General features: G+C 39.0%; 1 protein-coding gene across 1 annotated transcript; it reads right to left on the reverse strand.

Moving 5' to 3' along the window:
* Nucleotides 1-993: 993 nt before the first annotated feature.
* On the reverse strand, nucleotides 994-9,430 carry sec14l7 (SEC14-like lipid binding 7; the record flags this gene model as incomplete). Its single annotated transcript, XM_080509869.1, has 12 exons — nucleotides 994-1,124; nucleotides 1,351-1,520; nucleotides 1,664-1,803; nucleotides 2,666-2,772; nucleotides 2,885-2,968; nucleotides 3,059-3,119; nucleotides 3,873-3,968; nucleotides 4,109-4,297; nucleotides 4,369-4,431; nucleotides 5,465-5,508; nucleotides 7,438-7,513; nucleotides 9,377-9,430. The coding sequence occupies 12 exons, from the start codon at nucleotides 9,428-9,430 to the stop codon at nucleotides 994-996; spliced, it is 1,215 nt and encodes a 404-aa protein (XP_080365995.1).
* Nucleotides 9,431-13,590: the final 4,160 nt, after the last annotated feature.

Consider the following 13,590-nt stretch of genomic DNA (forward strand, 5'->3'; position numbering starts at 1 on the left):
ATACGATCAATAAAGAGGACTGTGTGTGTGTGTGTGTGTGTGTGTGTTTGTCTCTTCACCTCACTGTGACTGTGCGCATTGTTATTCCCTCCATCAGCTCTTATGTAACAGCAGCAGCGCCCCCTTGTGGATACTACACACAGTACACAATACCCGACAGACAATACACTGTACATCACACAATAGACAACACAGTATACACCAAACACAATACACACAATCATTGTTATTTTGTGCCTCTTTTTACTCCGAACCGCATCTCGATTCTTCATGAAAATGAGTTTTTGTCATTTGAAGTTTTTGATTTATTAGAATTTTTTGGGGATCTATTTTGTTATTTTTCCTCGCTGCCATTTCATATTTCTTGAATTATATGTGATTGAATAAACTTGATTGAACATAAAAATCTTGTGTTTTTGCTTTTTAAAATGCCCCCCCCCCTTGTGGGGAATCTTACTTTTAACACAAAGAAAATGTGGGAAAAAAATAAGGAAATAAACATGACAATACACTTTAATCTTTATTACAGTATTATTGTATAAAAAGGAACATTCCAGAAGATTGTCAATAAATTAACATAATCAAAAATAAACGTTGTTCTTGATTTGAAGGCATGTGAACAACAAATTCCTATAAACATTAGACATTGGAATCAACAGTTTTAAACGCAACAAATACTATTCTGTGCCATTACAGCTCATTTTGAGCTCATAAATTGTTTTTTATGAAAAAAAAAGCTACAATAAATGTTTGAAGCTTTTCTAGACGTATATTAAAAGCAACGTTAATGTAGCAGTGTCTCACTGCTGCCACCTAAAGCACAGGAGTGGTACTGCATCACTAACAGGTCAGCGTTCTAATGGATTTCTGATTTAAAACAGAATTATTGTTGTAATCAATCTGAATATTATGCAAATCAGTCAGGTAATTGGAGGATTTATCCGCTTTCCTCTTTGTTTTCGACGTTTAAAAAAAAAAGATTTGGCGCCGAGCTCACTGCCGCCGGCCGTCGCCTCGGCTGCGAGCGCTCGGCGACGCCTCGTCCACCGGAGGGAGAAGCTCCACGTTGTAGCTCAGCTTCTTCGACTGGAGGACGCTGTAGCTGTTATCAAAACACAGCACGTCTGCAGGACACACACACACACACACACACACACACACACACACACACAGTATTTATTTTCCTTTTACTGTGTTATTGAATAATATTGTCTTTTTTCAATGTGAATATTATATATATATATATATATATATATATTGTGTGAATATCTCGCAGTGCTTTTTCTCATATTGCGATGAATGAAGGCGCGATCCAGCGGTGACCAGGTGGTGGCGCCGTGCGAGACTCACACACTCCGGGCTCGGTGCAGGTGAGGCAGTTGTCTTCAGGTACCAGGTGGGCGTTGTAGCGTTCGCTTGGAAGAACCTGCAGCATGTCGCTCGGCTTCTGGGCGCCGCCATCTTTGTTTCGCCGGAACACCCCGAAGCCGATATCTGCTCCGTCGCTGGCAAACTGCCATCTGGGAGGGGGCGGGGCCACACAGGTGAGGAAGCCAATCTACGTGTGTGTGTGTGTGTGTGTGTGTGTGTGTGTGTGTGTGTGTGTGTGTGTGTGTGTGTGTGTGTGTGTGTGTGTGTGTGTGTGTGTGTGTGTGCTTGGCACCTCAGCAGGCTTCTGGCCTCCGTCACGTCGAACTCCAGCTGGAAGACGGACCCTCGGCTGACGGTGACGCTGCTGTCGTACTGAACCTTCACCGAGTCCCGAACGTAGAACGAGCGGGGAACCGTGCCACCGTAGTTTATCTGCAACCACAGCGGGCCGTGAAAAACTGGGAAAACTGTGGTAAAACTGTGGTGAAACTGTGGTGAAATTGTGGTGAAACTGGTAAAACTGTGGTGAAATTGTGGTGAAATTGTGGGAAAACTGGTAAAAACTGTGGTGAAATTGTGGTGAAACTGTGGTAAAACTGTGGAAAAACTGTAGTAAAACTGTGGTAAAACTGGGTAAACTGTGGTGAAACTGGTGAAACTGTGGTAAAACTACCATGAAACGATGGTAAATCTCAGTTATCTCTGGTAAAGCTGATGAAACTGTAGTAAATCACAGTAAAACTGTTGAAAACTGTGATAAAACCGGTAAATCTCAGTAAAATGTGGTAAAAAGGGGATTACACATGTAAACACGGTAAAACTATGGTTAAACTGAGATCAAACTGAGATTAAACTGAGATCAAACTGAGATTAAAATGAGATTAAACCGAGATCAAACTGAGATTAAACTGAGATCAAACTGAGATTAAACTGAGATCAAACTGAGATTAAACTGAGATGAAACTGAGATTAAAATGAGATTAAACTGAGATTAAACTGAGATTAAACTGAGATGAAACTGAGCTCAAACTGAGATCAAACTGAGATTAAACTGAAATTAAACCGAGATCAAACTGAGATTAAACTGAGATCAAACTGAGATTAAAATGAGATTAATCTGTGGTTAAACAGATTAATTACTGTGATAAATCTCAGTAAACTGTGGGGGAAAACGGTGGTAAAACTGTGATAAAAGCCTGTTAAATCTCAGTAACAGTGGTTAAGCTGGTGAAATGTGGTGAAGTTGAAGTTGCTCTCTCTTGAACCTGGAGCCGGCTGGACCGTCGGTTCTCACCTTGGTTCTGCAGCGAGGGTCTCCGTCCGGGTCGGTCAGCGTTCCTCCATAAACCACAGGAAGCTGCTCGGGCTCGATGTGTTCCCGCAGAACTTCCTGCCAGTTACCTGCAAAACAAAAATGTTTCCAGAAATGAACAGGCAGATTAAAAATGGCCGCCAAACGTTAAAAAATTCGAGAGATCAAAGTTTGACGGTGAAACAGAAAACAATCCCTCACTTCCTAGAACCAGAATCTTGCGTCGGGTTTCCTCACACAGGAAGTGTTTGATGAGGTTGTACGCCATCGGAAACATTTTGGGAGCTGAAGGAAGAAGAGAAAAGAAAAAAAAAAGGAAACATTAATTTGGAACAAAAACCAAAATGAACTTCGGGATGAATCTGCAGGATTTACCTTTGATGATAAAAACACGTTTCAGCCCTTCGGGGTAGTTGTCTTCAAACATGGTGAGGATCTGCAGAGGCGCACACACACACACACACACACACACACACACACACACACACACACACACACACACACACACACACACACACACACACACACACACACACACACACACATACACTGACAGGTGGGCAATTAACATGTCACAAGTGTGTGTAGCAGGTGTATGACAAGTGTGTGTAGCAGGTGTGTGTAGCAGGTGTGTAGCAGGTGTGTGTAGCAGGTGTGTGTGTCAGGTGTGTAGCAGGTGTGTGTAGCTGGTGTGACAGGTGTGTGTAGCAGGTGTGTGTAGCAGGTGTGTGGAGCAGGTGTGTGTAGCAGGTGTGTAGCAGGTGTGTGGAGCAGGTGTGTATCAGGTGTGTGTAGCAGGTGTGTGTCACACATGCGTGTAGCAGGTGTGTGTAGCAGGTGTGTGTCACGCAGGTGTGTGTAGCATATGTGTGTGACAAGTGTGTAGCAGGTGTGTGTGTGTGACAGGTGTGTAGCAGGTGTGTGTGTGTGTGTGTGTAGCAGGTGTGTGACAGGTGTGTGTGTGTGACAGGTGTGTAGCAGGTGTGTGACAGGTGTGTGTGTGTGTGTGTGACAGGTGTGTAGCAGGTGTGTGTGTGTGTGTGTGTGTGTAGCAGGTGTGTGATAGGTGTGTGTGTGTGACAGGTGTGTAGCAGGCGTGTAGCAGGTGTGTGACAGGTGTGTGTGTGTGACAGGTGTGTGTAGCAGGTGTGTGTGTGTGACAGGTGTGTAGCAGGTGTGTATGAGTCACCTCTCCAAATGTTTCTACAGCAGGTTTCCAGATGTGTTTCAGTCCGAGTCCTTCACAGTCGTAGATCAGCGTGATGGCTTCGATATATTTACCCAACTGATAGGATGAGGAAGAGGAGGAAGAGGAGGAGGAGGAGGAGGAGGAGAAGCCGAGAACATAAACAAGGCAGAAGAAGTCGAGTGAGAATGGAACCAGTCTGACGAAGATGAAGAGCGACAGCAGAAACCCGACCGGACCTTCTCAGACTGACGCTGACATTCCCGCCGCAGCATCTCCGTGTGCCGGATCTTGGCCTTCAGGAAGTCCTGCTTGGTGGACGACAGCAGGAGGCCCTTGGGGTCCAGGGGCCCGAGGACGTCGTACCAGATGGGGCTGCCCTCGCGGTCGTAGCCACACATCCCCCCCGACACGTACTTCTCTATCACCTCGGGGGGGGGGGGGGAAGAATAGCGATGAAGATCGAACACGCCCGCCGCCGAAGCGCTCGCCGCCTTACCTCTGGAGGCGTCCAGTCCGATATGATGGTGTCCACCTTCATCTGCCGCCGGAACTCCGCGTGCTGCGAAAAGTGAAAATGGAGTCGGGACATTTCGGTCTGACCGTCGACAAAAAAAACACCTGGTATCGGCTAATCCTGGCCGCCATGCTCACGCTTAACTGGGTTAGCATGCTAGTAACAAAAAATACGTACGGTCCTTAGCCTGTCGCCATGGCGACGGTAATGGAGACCAGGTTAATGTCGCGGCTCAGGTTCGGCAGGTCACTGTAGACGACCCGGCGATCATTGTTCTCTTCCGTCGTCACGGTAACAGTAGACGCTTTACAACACAGTGGCTAATGTTTCAGTCGTTGCCGCGGCAACGGTGTTTATAGCTTCTACTCTTGCTACTGATTGTTGTGCTCCGTCCTCACGATTCACGACTTGAGAAACCCACACAGTAGCATGCTAGTTAATCACAACTTTACAAGTCGGGAAACAAGATGGCCGCCGCCCCACCCCCAACGCTAATCCTGTGACAGCGCTTTCCGATTAGAAACCTAAAGTTTTTAATCAAACTTCATTCACGAAAACACATCAATAGTACATCTACGCGAACATTTTATGTACGAGGAAGCGCTTCAAAAATATGTAAAAGAAACAAAATAAAACATTAAAAACGTTTTTATGCTAACATGATGCCATTTTTATATCTAAAATTCGATTATCGATTATCGAAAATAACAATTGTTTAATTCCCATCTCAACCCTGGAATTCCCACTTCTAGAAGTGAGAGCTGGGGGACTTCTGTGACTAAAGTTTGGAAACAATTCGGAATTCCAGAGTTCCTGGAAGGCACCGTAGGCTAAATAAGACTAAATCTGGAAAGAAAATAAATAAATCAACCGTCGATAAATCTGTTTTGGGGGGAATTTCTACACTGATCAAATGTTGAGAAAAGATGCAACTAGAAATGATCAGTATAGCAGTTTTATAAACGATTAAGTCAAAATGAAACGAGGGTATTTTTTAATGGAAGTAAGCTGATTGTGTTTCCCTCCTTTGGCCACCAGGGGTCAGCGAGGCAGGAAGTAGAACATAGACCGATCTCACCTTCCTGATCATGGCCTCGGCTTTCTGGACGTTGAAGTTACGAGCTGAAAGAAAGAAAGTTTGTTTATTTATTTATTTATTTATTTTTAAATTCACAAGTGAAAATGTCATGAATTCAAAATTTGGGATTTAAAAAAAAAAAGCACATTTAATCTGTACAAGACAGAAGCTTCGGCCTCGTTTACGCAATTGTTGTTCGCTTGTAAGAAATGAAAGTTCAGTTTGTTTCCAGAATCGATGAAATCAGATGGTTTGAACGAGAAGAGGTCAAAGTTCAAACACCATCGATCTGAAGTTCCCTGAACGTTGGACCAGGCCACAGCTGAGGGGTTCAGTTGTTTTTTTTGTTTTTTTAAAACACAATTTCCACATCCACTTAATTATTTTCTATTTGTTTTCTACTTCCTAAAATACTTGTTTTGTATTAGAAATATGAATAAATGTGTTTTAAAGACTTTTCACATGTTTCATTAAATCTCACTTATTATACTTTTTTTTAATCATTTGTAGAATTTGATAATTTTCTACTTCAAAGTTTGAAGCACAAATTACTATTTTATTTTATTACAGTAATTATAGATTTTCTCATGTGTGTGTGTGTTGTATGATTTTTGTTTGTATCTTGTATATTTTGTATTGTGCATCTATGTGTGTTGTATGTTTTATTTGCTTTTGTGTAATCTAGTTTGTGTTGTATATGTGTACTATACGTTTTTGTATGTGTGTGTTACATGTTTTGTGTGTGTGTGTGTGTGTGTGTATTATGTTTATCGTGTGTATCTCTGTGTGTTGTATGTTTTTTTGTGTGTTTGTGTAATATTTCGTGCTGGTTTTTGTGTGTGTACTATATATTTTTGCGTGTGTGTGTGGGTGTTCCATGTTTTGTGTGTGTGCATCTGTTTTTATTGTATTGTGTTGTGCGTGTGTATGTGTATGTTTTTATGTGTATCTCTGTGTGTTGTATTTCTTTTGCATTTGTGTAGTATATTTTGTGTTGTGTATTTTTGTATGTGTGTGTATTGTACTTTTTTGTGTTGTGTACGTGTTTTCCGTGAGTGTGTGTGTGTGTGTGTGTGTGTGTGCATACTATGTTTTTGTGTGTGTGTGTGTGTGTGTTGCCAATTTTGTGTGTGTGTATTGTATGTTTCTTGTGTGTGTGTGTGGAATCTGAACCATCCTGACCCTCAGAACAGACTGAAAGTACTCACACACATTGTACTCAAGTAAAAGTACTGTGGAGAACTGACGGGAACAAAAATCTCTGACGAGTTGAGCAACTTCTACGTTTATGGAATTTAAACACCAAAAAAAGGAATAAAAATTTAAATTTAAACTATTTAAAGAAAAAAAAAAGTTTAAAAAATAGGAAAGTTTATTAACAAAGAGAAATAAAACTATTTCCAATTATACCTCCATTAAAAACAAAGTAAAATGAATGTTAATAGATGAAAAAGGACGCTGAAAAGCATGAAGGTTAATAAAATTAATATATGAATAAAGATTTAAAGACACAAAATCACCTCAAAATTAATTAAAAAATACGATTACATAGCCTGATAGTACGTCAAATAAAAAATAAAAAAATGGATATAAACTATGTCCTAAAAGTAGAAAAAAAAGATGTATGAAATGGAAATAAAATGGAATATTAAAAAAAAAAAAAAATTTAATAAAAAATTTCAAAAGTCAAAATAGAGTTCCGGTTCATCTGCCGACACAGATTTTACTTAAATGATAGCTTTCAAAATAAAAGAATTACAGTATTCTGTAAGCAGCATTGTCAATGTCTGAATGGTGCTTTTTAAATAAAGTTTTTTTGTTTTTAAATCCAGTATTTTCTTCTCCTGTTCACTGGTTGGATTGTTTCTCTCAGACCAGTCGGTCTGGACTTTCTGGTCCCTGGTGGTGCGGCGGGTTGGGGGGGGGTGGAGGGGTGGGGTGGGGGGGGTGGGGGGGGTGGGGGGGGATCTCACCTCGGAGCCAGCGGAGGAGGTAGTGGTCGTTCTGAGCCGGCAGGACGGGGAGGAGGTCCTGGATCCTCCCCTGGAACTGGAAGCAACCGGAGAGAACGGAGACCAGATCAATACCGGACTATGATTAACTGGAGGGGGGCCTCTCACATATCCGGGGGTAGAGGAGTGGGAGGAGGGGGGGGTTCAAAAGTCATTCAACAATTAGATGAGAACGCCGCCCAGAACCAAGATGAACTGAGGCCCAATAAAGACCCAAAACTGGATCAAAGTTCAAACTCCAGAAGAAGAAAACTGCATGAAAAGTCCAACAACAGAGAGAAACCAGCAGAAAATGTAAAAAAAAACAACTAAAAAAACAGTACGAAAGTCCAAAACCAGAGAGAAAACAGCAGAAAAAGTCACAAAAAAGAGAGAAAACAGCAGAAAATGTAAAAAAAATAATATTTTTTATAAAAGTCCAAAACTAAGGAGAAACCAGTAGATAAAGTATAAAAACAATGGGAAAGTACTAAAGTAGGGAGAAACCAGTCGATCAAGTATAAAAACCAGTAGATAAAAAGTAAAAACCAGTGAGAAACGACTAGAAAATGACCAAAAACCAGAAGAAAAAGTCCAAAACCAGAGATAAACTGATATGAAAATATCAAGAACCAGAGAGAAAACAGCAGAAAAAGTCTAAAACGAGAGAGAAACCAAAAGATAAAGTATAATAAAACAGTAGATAAAGTATAAAAACCAGTAGATAAAGTAAAAACCAGTGAGAAACAAGTAGAAAATGTCCAAAAACAGAGATAAACTGATATAAAATATCGAGAACCAGAGAGAAAACAGCAGAACAAGTCTAAATATAGAGAAAATGTAAAAAAAAAAAAGAAACCAGTCAACAAAGTATAAAAACCAGAGTGAAACTAGTAGATAAAGTATATAAACCAGTAGAAAAGTCCTAAACGAGGGAGAAACCACTACAAACTCTCCAAAACCAGCCGAGAACATCTGAAGAACCAGAAGTTCTGAAGTAATCCAGAAAGCAAACCAAAACTCAAGAACCAGTTAGGAACCAGAACCACTGTGGACCAAGTCCAGGTACCAGTTAGGAACCAGAACCAGTGTGGACCAAGTCCAGGTACCAGTTAGGAACCAGAACCACTGTGGACCAAGTCCAGGTACCTGTTAGGAACCAGAACCAGTGTGGACCAAGTCCAGGTACCTGTTAGGAACCAGAACCACTGTGGACCAAGTCCAGGTACCTGTTAGGAACCAGAACCAGTGTGGACCAAGTCCAGGTACCAGTTAGGAACCGGAACCAGTGTGGACCAAGTCCAGGAACCAGCTAGGAACTAGAACCAGTGTGGACCAAGTCCAGGAACCAGCTAGGAACCAGAACCAGTGTGGACCAAGTCCAGGAACCAGAACCAGTCTGGACCAAGTCCAGGAACCAGTTCCCTAAAGGATCAAGAAGCAGGTGTTCAGTGTGAACCAGTGTGAACAGTCCAGAAGAAAACCAGTTTAATCAACTGTAATAAACCAGATCCTCGTAGAAAAAGGCTCAAAACCAGAACTAAACCAGTTTGAACACCGAGAATCAAACTGGATTCTCAATCCCAGAACCTAATCTGGAACTAATCTTAATCCCAGATTAAAAAATAAAAACAAAACATTAAAAAATCAAGGTGAAAACTTCTTTTTTTTTAATCTTCCCCAAAACAGATTAAGATTATTTGTTCCTTGTTGGTAATCTGATCACACACACACACACACACACACACACACACACACACACACACGGATCTCAATCTGATCAATAATTTGAAGTGTGTAAAGATTTGGATTAAATTGTTTGATGGAAAAATGAAGATTTTAATCTCGGAGTGAAACGAGAAAAGATTTTAGATGATGATGATGATGATGATTATGATGATGATGATGAGGAGTGTGTTACCTCAGTTAAGACTTCAGCCTGTCGGGGGCTCAGTTCTCCAACACGTCCGCTCATGACTGCTGCTGCTGAATGAAGCCGAGAACCGAGATTCAGGACGCTGAAAACACACTGACCCCCCCCCCCCCCCCCACACACACACACACACACACACGCGCGCGTTCAACCTGGAACGCCCTGCAAGACGAGGCGTTGCATTCAAAGACAGTGGGACGTTACAGACTCGCGCTCATCTGCATGTCAATCAACTTATTCACGTCAAAGTAAAACAAAGAAGATTCAAATAGTTTCAGTTTAACTTGTTTTTCATCAAACCAACGAGAAAAATTTCACTTTCCTTTCATTTCTTCACAAATTGGTCAAATTCGATGGAAATAGAAAAAAAAAGATTTTTAAACAAAAACACTTACTACAAACTCAAGGAAATACTACAATGGCTTTTTTTTAAATGTATTTTTAACTTTGGAGGAAATGTGTTGCAGAAATGACAAAATAAAGCAACTTTGAGCTTTTACTTTGAAAGATGACAACAGGAAACATTTTGTCATAAAAGTAATTTTATTCTTTAAATACAGGCGCGGTTCAGAAATGAGCCTCCAAAATAAAGCCACCGTCATGAATAAATAGATTTATAAGGAAAATGACATTAAAAGCCTTTTTCGGAAAAAAAAAAAAAATCACAAGACAGCAAAAGAAAAGAAAAGTAAAAATACTCAGAATGATAATTTACCTCCTAAAAAATAAAGAGTTGATTTCTCTCGTATTTTAACAGTAATAATGATTTTTTTAAAAAGGAGGTAAAAGTTAGTGTAGAATCTGGAGAGAACGATAAGTGAGATTTCCTTTTTTCCTGGGAGGGTCCTTGAATGCACCATGGATGAAAACCCCTTTGAATGTTTCTTTGACTAAAAGTTTTATGGTTTTAGAGTAAATAGTGGCGGTTTCAATGCACGCCTCATCAAAATAAAAGAAAAAGTCATCTTGTGCACAAAACCAGCCGATTCAGACGCTTATCAATGAGGTAAATTTAACAATTTTCCAAAAAAAGTGTGACGAAGATTGTGAAATAAGTGACATTTTCCTCCAGATAAAAATGAAGAGTTCAATCCAGCGGAGTGTTTTAGTCATTCATAGCGACGATAACGACTTCCTGAACCAACCAGCCAAACCAACTCACGTCTACGTGATTTTAAAATGTTATTTTTAAAGAAAAAAAAATGCAAATATTTGCTTGTTTGAGCCGATAATTTTAACTAAACAATATTTATAGGAAGCAAAAGTTGGAAAACATGTCGGATGTAGAGGTTTGACGCCCGACTGAACCCGGGGTCTGCAACTTGTGGCTCTCCAGCGCCCCCTGTGGCGGCGCCCTGACATTTTCAGAAAATTTGCATAGCATACTGATTTTTCAAAACTGGTTTAATCTCCTGTCTAAAATCAGCGAAATAAAAGTAAAACGGCCGGAATAGGAAGAGGATAAAAGAGATAAACTAAACAAATAATAATAATTAAAGCAGCAAGAAGGGTTGAAGGAGTTTAAAGGCAAATTGCTTCCGGGTAAAAGATAAGTTAAAAAGAATTAAAAAAAAAAGTTGAATTGTTTAAATTGGTGATGGTTTTTAAAGTGACAATAAAAAAAAAAAAGTACATTTTCCCCCCATCCGTTTAAATGGGAAAAAAATTGCAGAAAAGGTAAAATATTTATAAAAATCTGAAAGAAATTAAACAGTTAAAATGGAGCAAGAAGCTATACAGTTTGATAATTCAATTAGAGGAAGGTAGAAAGTGGTTTAACAAAAAAAATTTTTTTTTTTTAATTCCTACAACAGTTTTATTTTTTTTAATCAGGAAAGGAAAATAGGTAAAGGAAAAAGATGAAGAAAAGGAAAAAAGGAGGACAGTGGAAAATAGAGAAAAATAGGAAGAATAGTGAAAAGTTTTTGACTTAATTTAACTAGTCTTTGACAATTTGCATGTTTTGCAGACAAATTTTATTGTGGAAAAATTTCAAATACGGGTTTGATAGCAACGGTTGCAGACCCCCCCCCCACTGAACGAAGCAGTAAAAGGTTTATTTAAACCTGACAAAACAAACTGATCTTTATTTCATAAATATTTTATCATGGAAGCAGAAATCCACTTTACTACATGAAGCCTATCAAAAATATTCACTCTTATCTTTTTTTTTCTTCTTTTAAATCACTTTTATACCAATGATTCCAAAAATAACTGTAATATATATATATATGTGAAGATAAACTAAAAACAAGAGCAAAAGCTGGATACGATCTGCTGAAGAGGATGTTTCTTTAACAAACTGCACTTTGTCCTTCACTAAAGTAAACGTGAGCTCAGATAACGGAGGTTATTCAACCAGAAGGAAAGGAAAGTTTCAGTGTCGACGCGGAGATGAGATGAAAGAGATGAAAGAGGAGAATCACGGAGACAGTGAAAGAAAAAATTAATAACAGTGGATTAAAACTGGGATTACATCATTCGGTTATTTTTAAGTAGTATTTTTCTTCTCTTTCATTTCTAAGTTCTTCCAGTTTTTAATTTTCTTATTAACAAGTTTTTTTTCTCTAATTATTTATATTGTTTGAAATTTATATTCATCTTTTTTTTCTTTTCTTCCTGCTCTTCCGTTTGTCCTCCAACGTGCTCTCATTGTTATTTAAATATTTTGAAATCATTAGTGTTTAACATTTTATCCAATTTATTTAGGTTTGGATTAATTTTTTTTTTAACTTCAAATATTTCTGTCAAGTTGTAGCTTTCGTTGCTGTAGTTAGTTTTGTTAATTTATCTTTTAAAAAGTATTCTTTTCAGGATTACTTGTGTTTTATTTTTTAGCTGGATTTAACAGGAAACTACATTTTAGATTTTTGCTGCCAAAGTTAACAATTTTTTTTATACTTTTTAAAAAACAACTTTTAAAATGTATTTTTTTAGTCGTTCTCCTGTTTTTATTTGTAGGTCACAGTAGTTTGCTTTTCTATTTAATAATTTGCTATGACAATTTAACAAAACAAATTCACTTTTTTTCCATTTAATTAAAAAAATTTTTTTTACTTCTGTTGCATTTTTGTTGCTGCAGCTATTTTATTATTATTATTACAATTATAATATACATTTTTTCCTTCTGCTTTTAATATTACTTCCAATGTGTTTTGTCATTTTTATTTTCCTTTTTAAAAATAATAATAATAATATACTTTTAGAACTGTTGTAGTTGTATTTTCTGTTAATATTAAAATTTTTATCTTTTTCTGCTTCTTTTCCTGATGGAGTTGTAAAGGTTTAGCTGGACGTAGTTTGGTAGTTTTTGTCTTCTGATCGCTCACAATGTTGATAAAGTTTTGGAAAATATCACGAGAAGAAATGAGGAAAAACAACAACAACAATGCAGAATTAGCTGGAATGCGCCTGTGGAGGAGTGAAACAATTAAAAACAACGTCAAGGACAAATGTAAAGGCTGAAACGCGAAGAAAAAAAAAGATATTTCCACAGAAAAGGGAACAAAGAAATGAGATCAAGTTTCACTGGACTGGAAATTCTGGGTGCAGAAAAGCAACGAGCAAAGATGTGAAGCGACGAAACAACGTGAGAAAAGAGCAAAAACCTCCCCTGCATCAACTGAGAAAAGTGGATGCTGGACGAGGCCGGTGTCAAATTACAGGCTCTATTGTTCAGATGTGCTGCTGCTCTGTGAGATGACTGACTAATCTGGTTACCATGGTAACCGCGGTAATTAACACGAACTCCCTCACCCGGTCTGTAATGGAGTGTTGAATTATAACAGAAGACTCAATAAAAAAAATAAAAATAAAATAAAAAAAAAGACATTGACCAGATGGGCAAAAATAATGTCGTGTGAGGCTGGCGTCAAATTACAAGCACCCGATGTCGGCTTTCAGGGGGTCCGTGTCGTGAAAAGAACCAGTTCGAAGGTGACGGTTCAGAAGCTGGAAATTTTTATTTTGGATTTTTTTCCCCCCAGATCATGTGACCATATTTGGACGTACTGGTCGCCGTGGTTACCATAGTGAACATTGGCTTTCTCAACATTGCAAAAAAACCCCAATTTTTTGTCGCGTTTCTGACGACAAAAGTTGAACTTGGCGGGTCATCTCATCGCACACTCTCTCGCTACATGAGGCTGGCGTCAAATTACGAGCACTTCACGCTCCAGGAATTGCCAGAGGTTATTTGCTTT

This window comes from Blennius ocellaris (assembly GCF_963422515.1).
Source record: "Blennius ocellaris genome assembly, chromosome: 15".
Classification (NCBI taxonomy): Eukaryota; Metazoa; Chordata; class Actinopteri; order Blenniiformes; family Blenniidae; genus Blennius; species Blennius ocellaris.